This window comes from Pelodiscus sinensis, chromosome 8, assembly GCF_049634645.1.
Source record: "Pelodiscus sinensis isolate JC-2024 chromosome 8, ASM4963464v1, whole genome shotgun sequence".
Lineage (NCBI taxonomy): Eukaryota > Metazoa > Chordata > Testudines > Trionychidae > Pelodiscus > Pelodiscus sinensis.
This window is the reverse complement of record NC_134718.1, coordinates 58449669-58471867: the sequence shown is the minus strand read 5'-3', so window position 1 is coordinate 58471867 and position 22199 is coordinate 58449669. Positions and strand designations below refer to the sequence as shown.

The window sequence follows — 22199 nt, the reverse complement described above, 5'->3', positions numbered from 1 at the left end:
TAAGCGGGCTTTCTGATGTGTCTTCTTGTAGTATTTGCTACCAGGAAAGAAATGTTGAGGGGAGGGGAAACCATTCTCTTAATAGTCTGTGAAGTGCATTGACTTTCACAGACAGAAATATTGCTCCTTGTAAATCAGGCGTGGGAAATCTTTTTCTAGTGGGTCTGGACATGCAGGAGGATGTTGGATCCTGTTATGATGTTGCTGGAACAGATTACCTTTTACATTCCAGTACTGAGATGGCTTCACTCTGATAATGGGTGAAAGGATCTCTACATCTATTGTCTTGTCAGGCTCTCATGATGAAAAATGACACGAATGTAAAGACTTTATCTTTTGTCACTTTTTTGTTTTACTTCTGTTTCATACTTTAGCCTTATACTGTAAGGGTACGTCTAAACTACATGGCTCTGTCGACGGAGCCATGTAGATTTGTTGTTTTGGCAAAGTCAAATGAAGCCGCGATTTAAATGATCGCGGCTTCATTTAAATTTACATGGCTGCCGCGCTGAGCCGACAAACAGCTGATCAGCTGTTTGTCGGCTCAGTGCGCTAGTCTGGACCCTCCCCTGCCGACATCAAAGCCCTTTGTCGGCAGCCCCGGTAAACCTCATCCCACGAGGAATAACGGGGCTGCCGACAAAGGGCTTTGATGTCGGCAGGGGAGCGTCCAGACTAGCGCGCTGAGCGGACAAACAGCTGATCAGATGTTTGTTGGCTCAGCGCGACAGCCATGTAAATTTAAATGAAGCCGCGATCATTTAAATCGCGGCTTCATTTGACTTTGCCTATGTGTCTAATCTACATGCCTCTGACGACAGAGGCATGTAGTCTAGACACAGCCTAATTGCTGCCCCAAATCCTCTCTTATAGGCGAACGCAGCCCAGAGTCATGCAGAAAATTGAGAGGCTGGAGGGAAGATAGGCGTGGCTATAATGTAGCTGTTTTGAGTATAATATTTATATGATTGAATTTGCAACTGGCATTTGAAAAGATTTTCATAAACTTTGTACATTGCCTGAGAACTGCTCTGAATAAATTTTCAAATTTAGTTAGATATATATTTGTTTGTACTTGACTTGTGTCCTATTGCATCATTTTTCTAGGTGAAACTAAATTTACTTTTAACTTTTTTTATTTTAGCAGAGGGATGAAGTTTGAAAATGTTCAAACGTTAACTGATGCCATTCATGATATCATCCTTGATATGAAGTGGTGTTGGTAGGTATTTGCATGCTCAGACTGTTATGAAATGTTTGTAGAAATATTGGAATGGAAGAGTAGGGGAAAAAAGCAGTTTAAACAGTGTCTTTTAGATGGATTGTTATGGCCTTACATTTCTCCAGTGATTATCTTTTCCTTCCAGTCTTATCTTGTCTTGAACATTAGTTCCTGGTTAGCAAATCAGCATCTTGGGTTCAACTCTGAAGTATTCCACTTAGGGGGGGTCTATCTTTTTTCAACCATAAAAAGAACTCCTAATAACATTGTTCCCTCTTTGTGGGAGACTAAAGTTCAGGCTTCTAATTCCACATCGGGCAGAGGGGAGAATTGAGTCTGGGTCTCGCACATCCCAGAGAGTTGTCCTAATCCCTGGACTAAATGTTCAGATGGACACCCACTATCACCGCCTCTGTTTTGTGAATGTATGTTATATGTGTGCGCTCTTACTGCCACCCAGGCTTTTTGTTTGAAATCGACAAATTTGAAGGTAGCTTCTAGGAGAAAAATTGCATTTTTAGCCAATAGACTTATAAGTTGTGCCTCTGAATATCAGTATTCTCTGGTCTGGCAACATCCATGGTTTGGCAGGACCATGGATGCTCCTGGACCAGAGAACCCAGGAGCCTAAGGGCAGGAAGGCCAGCTGGGGTTGGGGAAAAACAGAGTCGGCAGTGCAGGACTGGGACTAGAGCCACCTGCAGTAGTGCAGGACTGAGGAATGTGGGGTTGGGGCTGGAGCCCCCTGGTAGCATGGGGCTGGCATCTTCTGACAATCCCCAGGAGTGTGGGGCCAGAGCCCCGTAGCAGCCCCCTGGAGACTGGAGCCCTGTGGCAGCCCCTAGGAGTGCGAGACGGGATTGAAGTCCTGCAGCAGCCCATGGCAAGCTGGGCCTAAGCCCTGCAGCAAGAGCTGGAGCCTGTGATGCCCAGGGAGATGCCAGCAGCTGAGTGAGTAAGCAAGCAGCCCAGCCGGTTTGGTGAGGAGGGCAAGGTAGGGTGCCTGCTGGAGCAGCCAGCTGGTAGCATGTGCTTGAGGCTGGTGGCAGGAGACCTCCTCTGGTCTGGCAAATTCTTTGAGTGATTTCCCTGTGGGTACTCCACAGTTGGTGTCGGGCTTGTCCTGGCATCACAGATCGGAGACTGAGAGCAGTAATCAGGCAGGCTGCGCATGCGCGGGCAAAGAGCAGTGCTCCTGCCTTTAAAGTAGCAGGTGCAGCCCGCTTCTCCTCTGTTCCTCCTTCGCCGCCCTCGGCCACAGATGGAGCTCAGTGTTCTCTCCTCCTCTGTGTGCTATGCAGGAGAAAGAAGAACCACCTTATCAAATTAGATATTCCTAAGGCACTCGGGACTACCTTCACTTTACACAGAAAACAACCAAACCAAAAAAAGGAAATAAGAGCTGCCGCCGCCAGCTTTTACCACCACACAGTGGCAAATTGTGGCAAGCAAAAGAAACAGAAACCAGTGACCCATGAGCAGTCTCTGCTGCTTGTACAATTACAGATAATCTGGCATGTCTCCCAGAAGCTCTCGTAAGGAGAAAAGATTCAGCAAATGCCAAGAATTTATGCCAGCCTCTGATGCCCACAGCGAATGTATACACTGTTTGGAGGACACGCATACCTCAGAAATGTGTCCATGGCTGTGGTCTCACAACCAGAGCTTGCAAAGAAGGGGAGCTCACAGTGTGCACACAGTCTATGGATAGAGCCTTGGACCCCCATAATTGTCAAGGGAGCAATAAGGGCTCGCAATAACTTCTCCTCAGGACAAACATCCAAGCCTTTCTCCTCAGAGAACATGCTCAGAACCTAGACCCTCACCAGCTCGCTCTATACTTTCAAGAATTAGCAAAGGAGATGAGCCAGGCACAGCAAAGTCTCAAGCCTTCTCAATAACGGCCTCAAAGACGAGCTCACGAAACAGCCCTCAAAATCAGCTGCCACAAAAAGGGCACCTAGCACGGGCCCTGTGGTGACAGAGGTGCCACTGGCATTAAGGGCACCTGGCTCATCGTGGGCATACTCAAGATCTCCAGCACATTGCCAACCTATGGCACAACATTCGCCTGTGGCACAGAAAACTGATAAGGCTATCTCTAGCTGCTACTTAGTACCCCACACTAACTCTAGATCCCCTGGGGTCACAGCTACACCCATGCCAAGTGCTGACCAGCGTGGCAATAAGTCACAAGCCTGCATCCCATTGCTGTTCCTCAGATCGCAAAACACAAGCACAACCAGGACATGACACCAGGGGGCCTAGGACCCTGTCCCCTCGTGAGCCTTTACCCCAATACCATTCACGATCCCCACTACGAACAAGGGGCTTGCTATGGTCACAGTCCTTATCGCAATTCAGTGCCTACTACAGGGATACAGGAATCATGTTCTCCTCACAACACTCCTTCCCAGATAGGGCACACGCACATTATAGGGCATACAGACCACTGCATTACCAATATCTTCCGTGGCACACTGGCAATACTATGACACTCACCGGAGCTGATGGTCCCACTACTGTTACTGGGCATCATGACACACCTCCACTGCACCACAGACAAAGGTCACTGCTTTCCATGCACTCAGATGGAGCACATTCCCCATCTGAGGGCTCAGATCTAGAGGAAGGACAGAGCTAGGATGACCCAGCCGTGCACCTGATATAGCATCAAATGATGCTTCATCTTCCGCTCCTGAGGAAGCAGTTATTCCAAATGACCCAATACCCATTGATGATATCAAGAAATTCCAGGACCTATTTAAAAGGGTGGCTACCAGTCAGGAGGTAGTTTTAGCAGAGGTCCAGGAGAAACAACACAAACTCCTAAAGGATCTACAGCCCTCTGTGAAGTCCAAAATTGCACTGCCTCTAGATGAAGCAATCCTTGAGGCAGCCAATGAAGTTTGGCAAACATCTGCCATGGCCCCTCCAACTAATAAAAGGGCTGATAGGAAGTATTTTGTTCCATCTAAAGGCATGGACTTTCTCTACCTGCACCCTAAACCAAACTCCTTAGTGGTTGACACTGCCAATCAAAGGTCTAAGAACCTACAACACAAAACACATACACAGGACAAGGAGCACAAACACCTGGATGTGTTTGGGAGAAAAGCATACTCTTCATCAACCCTCCATCTTAACTATACAGCACTACTTGCAAATCGTAATTTTCAGGGCTTGACAATTAGTGTAATCTACTCGCCTGTGGCGAGTAGATTACAAGCTGGCACAGCCACACAGCGCGGTCAGCACATGCGCAGTGCGCCGAGTTGCGCGGCTGGCGAGCAGGGCTTGCTGCCGCTTGGCAAGCCCTGAAGATTTTGACAATTACGTGAAATTAACAGAACTCATGCACAATCTTGCAGAGGATAAAAGACCTATCCTCGAGGCAATCATTAAGGAGGGTCACACTATATCCCGTACGGCGCCGCAAATGGCTCTGGATGCCGCAGACACTGCAGCTAGGTCCACCACGACATCCGTGATGATATGTTCATCTTGGCTGCAAGCAGCAGGAGTCTCTTGGCTGCAAGCAGCAGGAGTCTCTAAGGGCCTCCAGGCCAAAGTAAGAGGATCTGCCATTCAACAAAGCAGAATTGTTCGCTGTAGCATTACATTCCAGCAAAGATTCACGCTATACCCTTCTCACAGTGGGGATGTATACTCCCACTTATCGAAGAAAGCGTTACACACCCTATGAAAAAGACAGGGACACAACCTTCACTAGACAACACCAATACTGACCCTTTGAGCAAAACCCCTTGAGACTCGAAACCATCGAAAGAGAGCCCCAAACAACTGCTCTTCTGCGACCCAGGCCTTGAGGCAGCACGTTTGAAAATTTGGTCGAGGGTCTGCCCAACCTTCTCCCAATTACAGTCCCAGGAGAGCACAATATATTTCACCACCACTTTGCACCCCTTTTATGATTAGTGGGCAGCAATCACTACAGACCAGTGAGTTCTAGAAATCGTCCCCTTCGGGGCAATTCCTCCAGCCTCTGCACCCTTTCTCTCCCACTTCAGGGACCCCCCCCCTTACCAGACTGTGTTCCGCCAGGTGGTTTTACACCTTTTCAAAATAGGAGCCACAGAGCAGGTCCCCAGAAATACAAAATTTTTTTTTGAACTACTTTCTCACCAAAAAGAGAACAGGAAGTTGGAGACCTATATTGGATCTGCGCCAATTAAATATCTTCGAAGGCAATGCTTGAAAATGCTCATGCTCACAAGACTAATTCTAGCACTGGCCCGGGGGGGGGGGGGGGGGGACTGGTTTGCAGCCTTCGACCTTCAATATGCGTATTTTCACATCACAATACACCCTGCACATAGGCGCTTCCTATGATTTACGGTAGCCTCAGACCACTTTCAATACAGAGTTGTCCTGTTCGGACTCTCCTCTGCCCCCAGAGTCTTTTCCAAAACCCTTGAGGTAGCCATGGCATATCTAAGACACAATGGGATCACAATATTCCCCTATCTAGACGGTTGTCTTATCCGAGGTTCCTCACAGCGGACCATCAAAGCATGATCACATTCACGAAGACCATGCTTCAGTCGCTCAGCTTCATTATCAACAAGCAGAAATCCATACTATGCCCCACACAATCTTTGGAGTTCATAGGCGCTCATATAGACTTTATAACAGCTCAAGCCTATCTTTCCCAATCACTGGTTCAACAATATAAGAAATCTTGTTATGACCATTACCAGCAGCAAGGTGATACCCATCATAATGTGCCTCAAACTTATGGGGCACATGGCAGCTACCACATACCAGGCTGTGCTTCCTTTGTTTCCAACACTGGATCTCTTCAGTGTACACACCAGCCAGCTGTCAGATTCACAGGCGCATTTCCCTTCCCTCAAAAGTCCTCATCTCTCTATAATGGTGGACACAAGTACACAAGCTCTGCAACAGGGTGCCTTTCCACCAGAGCCAGCCGTCCAAACAAATTACAATGGACACCTCGCTGATGGGATGGGGTTTTTACCTGATTTTCCCAATACTCTGGGGGTATGCTCATTTATTAGGGTTACTCTTATGGAATTGGGGGGAGGTTGCTTGTGCTTACTTGTGCTCTCATATGGAGCTGAATTCTTCTTGCTGCCATTTCCCCCTTCCATTGGATCTCTCTTGCAGGAACCAAGTTCTTCAGGATGGGGTTCTTCCCACCTTAGCAAGACACACAGACACTCATACCCACTAATAGAGCATACCTGAAAGGACTGGGTAATCAGCACTCACAGGCTGACCCCTTCATATGTCTCTGGATTTAGCAGACTGGGTTTAAAAGCAGTGCCACACTGCACCCTCATGTGCCTTTGGATTCAGTGGGCTGGATTAAACAGCACTTTAAGCTGCCATCCCTCTAAGCCCCCAGGTTCAGCATCCCCTATCCCCACTTTCATACCACAATCATTCACTGGTAAACCACACAGTGAGCAAACCCCACAGGATTTTGGGCACTACAGGGATCTTTAGCTTGGGTACAAGAAGTGTTGTTGCAGAGCAAATGGGGAAGCCAAAACAACACCCCTTGAAGGAAGAGTGAGCGAAAGAGAAAGAAAGAGAGAGAAGCAACCAGCTTAACAATGAAATTTATTTATTTCTGGGTAGTGATAGGAAGCCAAACACACACAACAATTACAATATTAAATCTAAATTGAAACTCATTACAAATGTTAGGTCTAGCTAACAATGTAACAGTTTACATAGGGCAGAGTCAGGAGGCTATGCTTTTGGGGCTGGGGGAGGGGAAGAAAGAGAGAGACACCTCATCACTCTGTGTAGCTTGCACTGATCGGGGTTCCCGGATGGTGATGGTAGCTGGAGGTCCAGAGGGCAGAACACGAGCAGAGCCCCTAGCACGATCAGACAGGAGATGAAGAAGTTTCAATGGAACTGATGCAGTTTAAATCCAGGAATCAGAACAGTTTTTCTTGGGCAAGGGTAGAAGTTTTTATAGGGATAGGACAATAGTTCAAAGATTTGTTTATGGGAAAACAGAGGTGAGACCATATATAGTGATCATACCTGGCTGTGGATGATGTTCCTTGAATGAGCTCACAATGCAACTAGGCAGTTTCAGTATTTTGGATGTCAATAGGCTCTGATAATGACTAATTTGGGTGTGAGCAGGCCTGGGTTCATTAGCATCTGGAGCAGAGATTTCCTATGAGGCCGTGCTTCTCTGCTTTCGGTATCCCATAGTTCAGTGTGGCTCCTGCTTTGGAAGAGCTGGTCTCCATTCTGTATGCTAATGGAGATGTCTCTGTACTATCTTCTATGCAGATGAGGCTGGGGTGTTTCCTTAATTCTATCACTCTTGTCTGAGGCAGTTTAGGTGTGTCTTCCCTGGCCTTCTCATTGCTTTGTCTTTGATTCTGGAGGAGGCCTGAGAGTGTGGGATGGTTTTCCATGAGTGTCACTCCCTGGCTCCCCAAGAGGACAAGGCTGGTAAATAACAGGGGGCATACTTCCAACAACAGTTGGCACAGGGGAAATGGTCCAAACACGAGTCAAGACTGCATATAAACCTGCTCGAGCTTTGAGTAGTCCACAATGCATGCAAGCACTTACTCCCTTACATTCAAGGCTCTTCCATCTAGATCCTCACTGACAATACGTCAGCTATGTTTTACGTCAACCACCAAGGGGCTGCAAGATCCCAGTCGCTATGCTCAGAGGCGATCAGACTTTGGAATTGGTGCATTCGCTGCAATATTACCATTTTGGCAGAATTCCTGCCTGGAGACAAGAACATTATGGCAGATACCCTCAGTTTCCTCACAGAACATGAGTGGGAACTACATGCTCAGATCACCCACAAGCTGTTCCACTAATGGGGGCGACCACAGATGCACCTCTTTGCCACCATGCAGAACTCCAAATGCTCCCAGTCCTGCTTGCAAGTGGGTATAGGGTGTGACTTCCTGGGCGATGCCATGCTTCTCACTTGAGGGGGACACCTATTATACCCATTCCTCTCATTCTGAGAGTCCTCCGGAAGATACAGATGGATGGGCCCTGAGTGATCTTGATAGCCCCAGCCTGATCTCGATGGACATGGTTCACATGTCTTTATCAACTGCCCACATCTGCTCTGCCAGAACCAGAGTCAATACTTCACCCCCAGCCACAAATGCTACACCTGATAGCATGGTACCTATTTGGTTCTCGCAAGTGGAGCAACAGTGCTCCCAACAAGTGAAAAATGTTCTCCTGCATAGCAGGAGACAAATGACACGCAAGACTTACCTATACAAGTGGCACCGGTTTACACAGTGGTGCGCACACAGCCAGGGCTCTGCTCTACCCAAGTACTGGAGTACATCATGCACCTGAAACAACAACGTTTGTCACTTTCACCGCTCCGGGTACACATGGCCGCCATTATGGCTTTCCACCCTCCATTGATGGGTTCCCCATCTTCACATACCCCATCTCAAAAAGATTCTGGAAGCGCCTACAGAACCTTCACCCACTTCGATAACCCATTCCCCCCCATGTGGGACTTGTGAGTGTAGGACAATTCTAAGACCACCCTTTGAACCAATGGCAACCGCACCACTTACCTTTCTTACCATGAAAATGTTTTCCTTCTGGCGATCACTTCTGCAAGGCGGGTCAGCGAACTCACAGCCTCATCTCCATACATGACCTTTCACAAGCACAAGGTCATCCTCTGGCCACACCCGTCCTTACCTAAAGTGAGCTCAGAATTCCATATCAATGAACCAGTAGTCCTTCCCACTTTCTATCCAAAACCACATAATTCCAGGGAAGAAGCCATATTACACACCCTGGACGTCAGAAGGTCAATTGCCTTCTATCTTGATAGGACTCAGTCCTTTCGATCATCCCAAAGATGGATGGTTTCCCTGGCCGAAGGGTCCAAGGGAAAACCACTGTCTTCCCAGAGCATATCAAAGCTCATAATATCATGCATTACTGCATTCCACTCGCTCCAGAATAGGGCATTACCAACGAATCCAAAGGTCCACTCTGAGAGCCATGGTGACTCCTAAAGGGAGTCTCACTCCAGGAAATATGCAGAGCAGCAACATGGTCGTTTAATCACACCTTCACAAAGCATTACGCTATTCCACCGTGCTCCACAACAGATACCGCAGAAGCCAACACGGTTCTCTCATGGATCAATCTGTAGCAATTGATCAAAGCCCATTGTCCACCTGAATGGGCACTACTACACGGTCACCAACAGTGGAGCACCCCCGGGGATATCACTCGAGGAAAGAGGAGTTACTCACTTTGTGCAGTAACAATTGTTCTTCGAGATGTGTGTCCCCAGGGTTGTTCCATTGTCTGCCCTCCTCCCCACTTCTTCGGGCAATAATAGCAGCCCACGAGGGCGTCAAAGAAGAAACAGGAGAAGCGGGCTGTGCACGCTACTTTAAAGGTGGGAGTGCTGCTTGCGCCGCCTGATCACTGCTTTCAAAGTCTCTGATCTGCGGTGCCGGGATGAGTCTGACACCAACTGTGGAGCACCCACAGGGACACACATCTCAAAGAATAATTGTTACTGCACGAAGTGAGTGATTTCTCTTTCTCTTGTTCAGTACTGGTCAAATCCTGATGGATGAGGGCATTCAACCTGAATTTTGTCTGAAAAACTTCATCCAGTTCTGATGGAATGTAACCGGGATGTTGAATGAAATTGAAATGAATATTCCATCAAAATGCAGGACAATGTAGCACTTTAAAGACTAACAAGATGGTTTATTAGATGATGAGCTTTCGTGGGCCAGACCCACTTCCTGAGGAAGTGGGTCTGGCCCACGAAAGCTCATCATCTAATAAACCATCTTGTTAGTCTTTAAAGTGCTACATTGTCCTGCATTTTGCTTCAACTACCCCAGACTAACACGGCTACATTTCTATGAATATTCCATGATTTAGTCTAGTAGAAACATGTTTTCTAACTTGAAGTGGAAAATTTGTGTGGACTGATCAGTTATTTTGTATTTAAGATCTTTCAAACATTTTACCTCTTCAATTTTTGTACTTCTTTTGAAAGGGTTGATCAAGCTGGTGTGATTTGTAAACAAGAAGGAATTTTTCGTGTTAACTGCATGGACTGTCTGGATCGGACCAATGTTGTCCAAGCTGCTATTGCAAGAGTCGTCATGGAACAGCAGGCACGTATGACTTGTAAATTTTGAAGTGCTAAATGTCTTAGTCTTTTTTTTACTTATGAAAAGTTAATATGTATGTTTGTGAACAAAAATAACATACAACATTTCAAGTTGATGGGATAAAGGTGATGGGATTTTCTGGAGGCTGGGTAATGTGAACATGTCCCCAAACGTTTAAATGGATGAATAGCTCTGGGATTAAAAGGCATATCCTTAACATTTTCAGGAGATGCGACTGGCAGTAGGAGCACCAGCACTATTTATGTTAGTTTTATTATGGAGACTTGCAGTTGTTTATTAATTTGTAGCTAATGATTATTGCTTGCATATGCTTTTTTCTTTTACAAAATAAAATATATGTAGAAAATGAGTGGGTTCAGGGATACACTTTAGTTACAGGCACTTGAGAAGAAAATAGCCCATCAACCAGCACACTAAATGCTTGATATGCTTGACAGGTCATTCCCTTTGGCCACATACAATGATTCTCCATCTCTCCAGATATACTAAATTGGTAGTTGACAGACCACCCTTTCTGGAATTAATCTGTCCCATATCGAGATTTCATTTCATTTCAGAGGAGGAGGAGATTAAGGAGCTTTCTTGCAGTTTAATCATCTGCTTCCTTCTTTGGAACCTCGACCTCTGTTATATCTTCTTCCCGAAGAGGACGTTAAAAGTAGATGATGGTGCATGTAGCTAAGGGCTTGAAAATCCAACATGCAGTGCAGGAAGAAGTGAAAAAGCTCTGTGATGTGCTTGAAATCAAGTATAAAGACCTTCTGTCTTTTTCCTATAAATAATGAATTTCTCTGACTATGAAAATAGGTGCTGCTGTGTTCCAGTGTCATATACAGCAATGAATCCTGACCATGTGATTTTTTGAGTTTGACAAGGATTGATCTGATTTTTCTTTCTAACATCTTTCCTCTGATCTCGGTCTCTTCTGCCTTGAATAATCAAGGCAAGATAATCTTTAAAGAAATCTTAGGTTAAAGTCCTGGGATATATCCGCACCGCACTTAAAAATCTGCAGCTGAGCCATGTCAGTTAACTTTAGCTTGTGGGGCTTGGTCTAAGGCAGTGGTCCCCAACCTTTTAGGGCTGCCAGGGGCGGGGCCTTTCAGGCACTGGGCGCCCGGGGGAGGGGCCAACGCCACCCATGTGCCGCACGCCCAGGGGTGGAGTCGCCCCTGAGCCGCGCACCCAGGACCCGGCAGCGCCCGCACGCCGAGGGGCCGGTGCCGCTCCTGTGCTGTGTACCCAGGGGCGGGGCCGGCCCCAATCAGTCGGCGGGCGCACAGAAATGGCCCGGTGGGCGCCATGGCGCTCGTAGGCACTGCGTTGGGGACCACTGGTCTAAGGGGTTGTTTAATTGTGGTGTAGGCCAGCGGTTCTCAAACTCTTTTAAATGGGTCTCCAGAGCTGATACTACTTTATTTTGGAGATAAAAAGATACTCTTCTCTAGATTTCCAGTTTAAAATAGCTTATCAGGCTTTGATGGCAAACTATGGTCACACTGATTTTAAGACACGCACCACTTTTATTGATCATAATCGTCTCTTTAATATTGGGAACATCATAATAGAGTGTCAGCTCTTGGCAAGGCAGCTGTTGTAAGGCTCCATAAATGTAGCTGATACTTTGTGGTTTGTTTAATCTCTACTTCTGTTGTCATTTATTTAGTGGCTAGATCGGGGTGGGAAACTTTTTTTTGAGTTGGGGACCACTCACAAGTCTGCCAAAAAAACCCCAAACAAACCCTCACTGATGTGGCCCCTGACTGAGAAGGAGAAAGACATTCCCTTCACACACCGGAGCCTGGGGGGGATGGGGCAGACTTATAGATTTTGTGTGCTTCAGCCCTGCCGTGGGCTGGAGTGTGGACTCTCCGCAGTGGTGGTGGGATGGGGGAGGGGACTGAGTGTTGGGGGCCGGAGGCTGGATCCAGGCAAGCTGGGGCCCGCATTTGGCCCCCTGGCCTTAGGTTCCCCACCCAGAGCTACACTCTGAGACACATTGTTCAGAAATGTGGTCTGGATTGTCCTGCTTCATAGCAGGAAACCCTAGGTTCTGTTTGCCAGAAGCTGGAAATAGGTGACCGAGCATGGATCACTTGATTCCCAGTTCTGTTCACTCCCTCTGGGGCACCTGGCATTTACCACTGTCAGAAGACAGGACACTGGGCTAGATGGACCTTTGCTCTGACCCAGTATGGCAGGTCTTATGGTCCTACATGAAAACCTCCACAAGGGCGGCTTACTTTTGTAAGTGAAAGTGATTTTCTGTCTGGGCACCTAGACACAGTGTCCATTACGTACAATATGGTTAAAAAGATCTTAGACTGTTGGTCACTTGAAAGTCAGATTTGGCAGGCAGTTCGATCAGTGGGCATCCTGGCTGCAGTCTCAGCAATCCACATCTGTATTACAGATAGAGCTGTTTTCTCCAGTCCTGTTGCTGCCAGGTTCTTGAGTGGTCTATGTTGTTTTCACCAGCTAGGGACCCTGCCCCACAATGGGATTTGAATTTAGGGTTACCCATGAACTGATAACCCTGTCTGAGCCATGGCTCAATGTTTCAGCAAAGGTGGCTTTTCAATTGCTACCATATCTGTGAGGAGAGTAGAGAGCTGCATGCCTTAACACAGGGATCCGGCCCCCAGGGTGTAGGGCTCCCCACCCAGGCTAGTAGATTTTGGGTACTAGCCTGGGCCCCTTTAGGCTCTGGTGTGCAAGGGAAATATGGGAGTGTCTTTCTCCTCAGTTGGGGTCCATGTCAGTGAGGATTTGTGTGTTTTGTTTTTTGCTTCTCACTTGTGAGCAGCCCTGATTGATTTTCCTGTGGATCAGTGACCCCTAACCCCAAAAAGGTTCCCCACCCCCATTTTAACATATTCTCTATATGTTGTTTTCTTCAAGGACAAGGTACAGCTTGGGTCTCCTCCTGTCTTTTGATCATTTCAATGAATTTGTATTAATTACAAATTAGTGATTCCAATATCACATGCTTGTAAGAGTGAACACAAGGGCACACTCTGGATGTTCAAGCCTTGGGTTTTTATTTAAATGAAACAAAGCCCTTTTGCATCCCCTTCAAACTATTTTTCTTTCTGTGCAGAATGATTGGGGGAATGTCCTGCAACATGCAATAGCTGCCTAAATGGCATTATTTATTACAATACAATACCAAGGCTGTTAGAGTTGTTTGTGCATTAAACCAGTGTTTGCTCAGCAGCCACAGCATTTGTGAATAATGTCCCGGTTGTGGATATTGGACCACACTGCTGCTCTGCAATAGTCCACGCTGTTTCTGGACATAGTAATTACTGCTGTAAAAAAGATGCTAATATAGAGAAATCCGTTTATCTTCTAATAAGACTCCTAGCTCTGTCTGCATTGGAAACTGCTTGAGAGCCATCTATTGTAAGAGACATCTGCCATTATTCAAAGAAGCAAAATTGGTTGCTCGCTTTCATGATACTTGCTGTTTGACGTGTGTTGTAGAAATCTATTACATGATTGATTTTTTCTTCCCCAACATGGGGTCTGCTGTGGAGGAACTCAAGGGAGAGCAGGACAGTTCCATGTTCTGTACTGTCCTCTGGTAGCACGAGGAGCTTAGAGCTCAAGCCTGGGTGCTCTATGTATATTGCTAGAGAAAACTCTGAAACTAGCACACAAGTTTCTCTCTCTCTCTCTCTCTCTCTGCAATGGACATACACATCTCAAAGAACAAAATACAAGTGAGTAACTGTTCTTTTCAATGTGTCAGAAAATAGCCTACAACAAAATCCTCCTCAACGTCAGAGCTATCTTCCTAGGGTGAAAAATAGCTTCTCTCTGAAACTATCTTTAGCCAACCACTTTGAAATCTTAAAGTTGCTGCTTTGTTTTTTCTTGCTTTACTTCACTTCTCCAGTTCCTTACTTTTTAAAATCTTTGAAAGAAAATTAGTTCAAAAGTTCCTCATTGACCATTGCTCTTCTTAAATCACTTAAAAAAATAAACCTGGTATTTTTTTATTTTTTGGTCCAAAGAAATGTCGCCTTTGAAGACATAGAAACTAAATAGAATTGAATATTTGGTATCTTCAAATTGACTGTCCTGAAAAACAAACATTCTTAAACTCTTTTTTTCTGATTGTAAAATATAACTCAACAAAGAAAATGTAGTAACGATGTAATTACTAAAATGTGTACTGTATTAATATTTGTCTTTGAGTTTGTCATTTGAGAGAGAATGTCACATTGACCTTACCCACTAATAAATGTGTCAAATTCTAGCTGAAAAAGCTGGGTGTGATGCCACCAGAACAGCCTTTGCCGATGAAATGCAATAGAATCTACCAGATAATGTGGGCAAACAATGGAGATTCCATAAGCAGACAGTATGCCGGAACAGCAGCTTTAAAGGTAAAAAAACAAACAAAAAACCCCAAACCACCAAACAAAAACATAGTGTAATGAGTACTTTGTCAAGTTTCATGAATTATTATCCAATATGCAGTAGAAGTAATTTAGTTTATTGGTTTTTAAAAGATGCACATAAAAATGACACTATAAAATCAGCTAACGTTTAATCACATCTGTACAGTTCTTGGAGATTCTGTGGACTCTCGGGGGATTTCTGTAGAATGATATTAGACAGTTGGAGAACCACTTATTGGACCCATGGAATGAATGTCTAGTTTTGCCAGAGTTTCCAGCATTCTTCAGGTCATGACAGTTCTGGAGTTAAATAGCTTGACTCTATGAGAAAAATAGTATAAGAACTGGATTAATATTGAAACTTCCCTGTTTTGTAATCTTTTGAGTTACATTTCAGCAGAGTACATGGATAATCTTTCAAAAATACCTGTGTTGAATAACTTAGCAAAGGATAGTCTGCCTTTCTCGCTATGGTGAGGAAAATCAACCAGCTATCATTAAAAACAAATACTTATAAGGATTATTTTTCCATTATTTAATGTTGTAGGCAAACTTTAAAGGCTTTTTACCTGCCAACACCAGAATTAAGAGTTCTTTACCTCACAGCTGCGACCCTTTCCTTTGGTAGATGCTGCTCCTTTTATTTTTACAAGGGATTATTAAAGAACTAAGCAAATTGTTCTCCATATTCACAAACACTGGTGAAATCTTTCCAGACCCTGGTGTTGGAGATCCTAAATATTGGCAGCAGATTGCACTGTTGTTAAGCCATCTCTTGTAATTTTACTCTCCTCAGGTAGAGTTGGTCTTTATTTTTGTCTGCTACAGCACTTGCTAGTCACTTAATAAATCAATAAGGTTGCCTGGCTAGAATCCTCATAGACTAAACTAGTGATTGTTTTTCCTCCCATCATATCTTTAATTTGTTCCTGTCAAGCAAATAGACTAAGCACAAAGATGTGTTTATAGTTAGTTTACACAAAGATGCTTGTTTTTTGACAACCAAGATATTCACCTGGAAGTGTGAGCAATCTTGCAATGGATACATTTCTTAGGGTCCTAAAATTAAATATTCTTGAAACTTATTTTTCTTTAAAGATAATTGACCTGATTTTCAGTGGTGCTATGTCCCAGTGGAATCATGGATTTATAGGACTTGAAGGGATTTTGAGAGGTTGGTGATTGGTAGTTCCTGTTAGCTTTGTAGGTGCCCAGCGGCTTTGAAATCAGGGAAGTTTTCTGCTAGGATCCTCATGAAGTAAAATCCAGGAGTGACACTGGCAAAACTCTTTGCTCTGAAGAATTTTGACTCTTGATGCTGCAGGTCCTGGTTTGCCTGCACAAGTCAACTACTTACTGAGGATCATGGTTGAGGGCAACTATTTGGACATAGATAACTCAGTTCAAGTTAGCTCATTGTCCTTCCTTGCATGGCGCTTGATTAGTATTAATAATGGAATCGAAAAGATTCTAACCTTGAGCAATGACAAGAAAAAAAGAAAAATGCATTTCAAACAAGTCTGAAGGATAATGATCCCTTCATTTATTTTTAATTTAAAAAATCCTATGTGACCTATCCTAATATTAATAGATAGGATAAATATTCAGACTTTATTTCTTTCTTCAGCCTCTCCTGAGACTTGAAATGTACAGTTTTGCATATACAGGTCATGCAATAATCTATTATCTTAATTGATATTACTTTGAACAAATATCCATGAGAAGTTTATTCTAGAAGTTGATAGAAATGATTTCTTTGTAGGTATAATGTATGTTAAAATGCTGCAGCACCAAGTTAGTCGTCAGCATTTTTTTAAGTTTCTCCAGAGATTTAAACATTTCTTGAACTGTATTTGTAAATTCTTTTGTTTCACATGTAAAGAAAATATTCTCTTTATTGTGGATTCTTAATGTATCTTTATTTGGCAGACAAAACAACTTTAAATTTCATTCCCTGAAATTTCGCTCATTCAGCTATACATTTTGTACACTAATCTCAAAAATAGCTTTTTGAGAGCTGAGAAGTTTGTTTAAATGCCTCACATTTGAGTAATTGTTGAAAGGAGTGTTTCTATGTAATAGGGTGACTTCACAAGAACTGGTGAAAGGAAACTCGCAGGAGTAATGAAAGATGGAGTCAATTCTGCAAACAGATACTACTTGAATCGCTTTAGGGATGCTTATAGGCAAGCAGTCATAGGTAAGGGGAAAATATAACTATTTTCATTTGAATTATTGCATATTTGTCTGCTTTTATGAATGTTTGGGAAAATATCTTGCATTCCTGTGATGCACACTTGCAAAAGGTTAAGCAAAAGACATAATCACATTCTGTGAGATTTACACTTTTATACAACATGGCATTGTAGTAGATGACAGTTTGCTTAGTGGGATTATATGGCCATAACCTCATTTTATGATTGACTGGTAACTTATGATACACAAAGTGTTTTGCTCTATCCATTTATGTTATTCATACAGTACAATTAGAATAAACTTGCTTCTTGGAAGCTGGTTCTAGTCATTTGCTTTTTAAGAAAAGCTTTTTAGCTAAATTTTTCTGAGCAAAATTCCCGAAGCATATCTTGAGAAGATGTTGGGGGCCATACCCTGGATTTTTTACATACCAATATTACAAATAAAAATCACAACTTAAATGATGTCTGTAAAGAACAAGTGAATATCCCTTCACATTCTGATGTCTTCAGTATATTGGAAATCACCCTGCAGGGGTTTGGAGAATAAGAAGAAAGTGTCATACTGTAACTTTGAGATGTTCAATTTTATGAACTTCTTAAATTTGTGATGTCAGTCCCCAATTAGTTTGTAAAATAGGAGTTTACTGTTGTGACATTTCCCTCCCTCCTCCCCAAGGTTTTGGAGCGTATAGCTTATTTAGAAATGTATAGACAAGTGTTAACAGACTGCTTCAGTTAATTATGTCAATTTCTTATATTTACCTTCTATCTTTGCTGTCTAGATTTGATGCAAGGTGTTCCAGTGACTGAGGATCTTTATTCTATATTTACAAAAGAGAAAGAACATGAAGCATTGCATAAGGAGACACTGAGAAGCCATCAGGAACTGATTAGCCAGCTATTGCAAAGTTACATGAAACTACTCTTACCAGATGATGAAAAATTCCATGGTGGATGGGCACTTATTGATTGTGACCCAAGGTACGCAGAACAAGATTACAATTGATTCATTTTATATTGGCCATCTGCCAACCTGGGGTCTTTGACAATTATTAAATCTCTTAAATTTATTTGTAGCTTGGATAGTTTGATACATCCATTCTATAGGCATGTTGCAAATGAAGACTTTTGCAGAAAGTGACCAGTGTACTTGGTAATGTGTATTTTACAAATCACTTCAAAGTGTGGTTTGAACTGAATGCCGGAGCAGGTTAATGTGGTGAATATTTCTTAAAATGCGGTCTCATACGTATTCTAAAGATGGGTGAGTAATAGAACTAGTTCTGGGATACGTCACCTGGCCATGTAGCCATTTTTTTAATGACTTTGACTTGCAAGTGTAGCAGACACCATAAAGAGAATATTCTGCTATTTGTGGACATAAAGGAGAATGGGCATGTTACCCGTATTCATTTCAAACTGAGGTGTGCTGCATACCTATAATTTGTAGTGTAATGGAGCCATATTTGATTAAGTGAATTCAAGATTTGTAAAGCTCTGTCCTCTTGTTAACCACAGTATGGATGCACCGTAGGCAATAGGAGCACAGACTTCCATTGTGCCAAAGTGCCTCAAACTTTAAGGTGATGTGACCTATAAAGATAAAAGGATGGTTGTGTCTCCTGCCAGGTTAGTCTCAGAGGCTAAAGTTTATCAGAGAAAATGTCAATTCAGTTATGTTACTTTTTTTGCCGTGATAAACTATCCCCTAGGAACTGAGATGGACCTAGATGTGCATAGCTTTGTTAACAAAAGCCACGAAACAGTCTAAAATTAATAAATGTGTGGAGGTGACTCATCTTAAATTCAGCAGTCAAAGCTTTATGTCCCCATAGCAATCCTTAGAAACATCCAACATCTTCAGCTGGGAATGAACACTGCCTCTTGTGAAAACCCAGTGGTATGATCCTACTCAACCTCATTTGTAGCTTCAGCCAGGCAAATTCGGAATGGTGTTATTCATGCACCCTATTTATATTCCTCACAGAAAATTGTGCTCTTCAAAATTGTATTTGCATATCACTGGCATCTTTTTAATGGAAAACTATATATTAGTCCAGGATTTCTATGTTAAGCACACAGCATATTATACAGTCCTTTAATTAAATCTAGGTCATTCATAGTTACAATTACTTGAATTCCTTTTTTATTTTGATATTGTGGTGATGACTTTTTCTCTCCAAAACATAATCTCTGCAAAATGTCTGTCAGCTGCAGCTGTATCACTAAACAATAGTGTATATTTGCCTACTTGTTTTGTAGCCTCATTGATGCTACTCACAAAGATGTGGATGTTCTATTGCTGCTTTCGAACTCTGCCTACTATGTGGCCTAGTAAGTCACTAATTTTTTTTTCATGCACTGTGTTCTGTTAATAATCATACCAAATGTATATGCAGAATTATGTAGCTTTGTGCTGCACAATAAGTTTTTAGCGGTGAGTAAAGAGATAACTTTGGACATTGACTGTTTTCTCTGTTTAGTTATGATGATGAAGTTGACAAAGTAAATCAGTATCAAAGACTAAGCCTTGAAGCATTGGAGAAAATAGAAATAGGTAAGAATGGAAAGACACTACACTTCATTACATACTATCCCCCTTCTTTGAAGGTACTCTCAGAACGTAGTGTTCCACTGTCCAGAGACATCCTGTCCATAGGATGGTTTAGGGAGGCTGCCTTGAGACCTGCACTATAGAGGGCCCTGCAGCAGCCGCCTCAATCGTCCTGTGGCTGGGAAGATCCCCCATTGTGATGGGAGCCCATAAGGGTCCAGAGTGACATGGGGGATTACCTGGGAGACGGGGGAGAGGGCTGGTATGGAGCAGCAACAGGGGCTGCCTCTGCTCCCCTCCCGCACTCACTTTAGCAGCAGAAGCCCAGAAAGCGGAGTGATGCAAGCAGCAGTCTGCAATGGTCCTGTCCTCCAGCAGCCAGATTGCTTCCTAACACCGTGGTATAGTGGAGAAACAGAATGCCCCAGCCTGGTCCTAGCCTGCTGTGCTCCATTCCCCAGAGTGCAGCAGGCTGGGACTGGGCTGGGAGATGAGCAACGGGGTGGAGAGGAGCAGGGCATGGATCCCTGCTGCTACCCCATGCCAGACTGCCCAGCTAATCTCCTGGCTTGCATAGCTCACGGGAAGGGCTTTGGGAAGGGGCAGAGCAGGGGTACCTGGTTTGAAGGCTATTTTCTTGTTGTACAGTAGGTATCTCCTAGATGAGGTAACTGCATCTACCTATTTCCCCTTCCTCCCATCCTTTCCTGTGGTCCACTTCAGAAGTGCCCAGTGAGGTCTCCAGCCATCACCTATCTCTGGGTAGAGACTCTTACCATACTCCCGTCAGCTGTGGGGTTTGTAGACTGCACGAGTCCCTTGCCTTCACTGTGATGTCCCAAACAAGCCAGTTTCACATTAATGTCTTGAATAATGGAGCGGAGAATATGCTGCTAAAATTTGTGCATAACACCAAGCTGTGTGGGATTGTATAAACATTGGGGTACAAGATTAGAATTCAAAATGGTCTGGGCCAAGGATGCCAACAGAATTGCCTGCCCTCAGCATCGCCCGTGCCCTGCCAATCCACCTACCTCTCAAAGCCTCCCAGACTGTGCTGCACAGGGCTCTAGTGGACATTTTAAAGGGCTGGGAATCCCAGGTCCTTTTCAGTTACTAGGCCCCGGGGCAGTTGCCCCATTTGTTCCCCCCTTGTTGGCTGGTCTGATCTGTACACAGTTGGAGAATTGACTTGACATTAACAAGATAAAATTCAGTAATGGCAGCTGCTGATGATTGCACTGAGGAACAAAACATCAAATGCCCAACAACAAACAGAAATAACTAGCTAGGCGAGAATGCTATTGAAAAGGATCTGGGGGTTGTAGTCAGTGTCCCATGGTTGCCACAGGATGGTTGTGGGCACTACCCCTCTGAAACCCAACCCAACCTCTGTCCAAGACCCTGCACCTCCTCCATAGAAAAGTGTAGTCCTTGACCACTTACAAAAATCTTGGTGTGGCTCTCATAAAAAATTATTGCCCGCCCCTGGTCTAGTTATTACTTAGTTCTGCCTTAGAGTGCAGGTCACTAGACTAGATGACTTCTTGAGGCCTTTTCTGACCCACCATTTCCATGATTCTACGTAACACTGTGTGACGGGGAGTATAAACCATTAATACGCTTAACAGAAAATGGTCCCCACAGATGATGTATGCAGTTGCAATATCTGTCACATGGTTTCTAAACTTGCATGTATGTAGGAGTTGTTGGTAGTCTTAAGTTCCCCTTCAGATGCGCAGATTCCCATTAAACCCCACACAGATGTGGGCTACAGCAGGGAGAGAGCTCTCTTCAAGCCCTAAAGCTACCATGACTAGAAGATGGGTACCCATCCCCACTAGCCCCAGCCCGGAGCACTTGGGGGGGAAGAGCCCCTCCTCACCATCCAAATAAGCCCAAGCTATAACCCCCTTCCCAACTTTGAGCCCCCCATCCCTAAGCACTCTCCTGCACCCCAAAGCCCACATCCTCAGCTCAGAGCCTGTATCCTTTCCTGCATGCCAACCCCCAGCCCTAGTCTTTCTCCAACCCTGGAGTCCCTCTCTTGTACCCTCAATCCCAGCCCCACCCAGAGCCTGCACTTCCAACATCTGTCCCAGTCCTTGGCCCCTCAACCTCAGCCCCGCTGTAGAGCCCACACCAATAGCTAGAGCCCTCACATTACTGCACCTCAACCCTCTCACCACACATCTTGGGACCAGATGAGAAGTGCCTTTCCATGGCCACTGCAGCTCCAGCGGGCACAGCCAGGGGAGGGTTGAATGTCCCCAGTTGGGGTAGGTCCAGATTCATCTGCCGCTTGCACCTGCTAGCCAGTGAGGAATGAAGCAAACTGCACTTTGCTGGCTGTTCCCCTTCATCAGGCAGCTATGGGAATGTTCATGTATGACTTGGGAGGGAGGGAGCTTCAGCTGCCTTTGCCTTCCCTAAAGGGTGTGTGCCTGGGGTGAGGTATGAGGGCCTCGGGCAGTCACAGCAGAGGGGGCTTCTCCAGCCAACCCCTTGCATCGGCCTTGTGATTCTTTTTTCTGTATGGTTTGTTAGAAGCAAACCCATGTTATTGTCACAACCAAACCCTTGCCTTGCTTTATCTTATAGGAGGATGCTGTATACCAGATTGGATGG

The 22199-nt window shown here is 44.5% G+C and overlaps 1 protein-coding gene across 1 annotated transcript in view; it reads left to right on the top strand.

Moving 5' to 3' along the window:
* The window catches only part of INPP5F (inositol polyphosphate-5-phosphatase F), a 91048-nt gene that overhangs the window by 58146 nt on the left and 10703 nt on the right, over positions 1–22199 (top strand). Inside the window, exons 11-17 of the mRNA XM_075935359.1 lie at positions 1145–1222; positions 10272–10392; positions 14676–14804; positions 16902–17019; positions 17800–17998; positions 19280–19351; positions 19501–19574. Of these exons, the coding sequence (XP_075791474.1) occupies positions 1145–1222; positions 10272–10392; positions 14676–14804; positions 16902–17019; positions 17800–17998; positions 19280–19351; positions 19501–19574 (791 nt within the window). The remainder of the gene's footprint in view (positions 1–1144; positions 1223–10271; positions 10393–14675; positions 14805–16901; positions 17020–17799; positions 17999–19279; positions 19352–19500; positions 19575–22199) is intronic.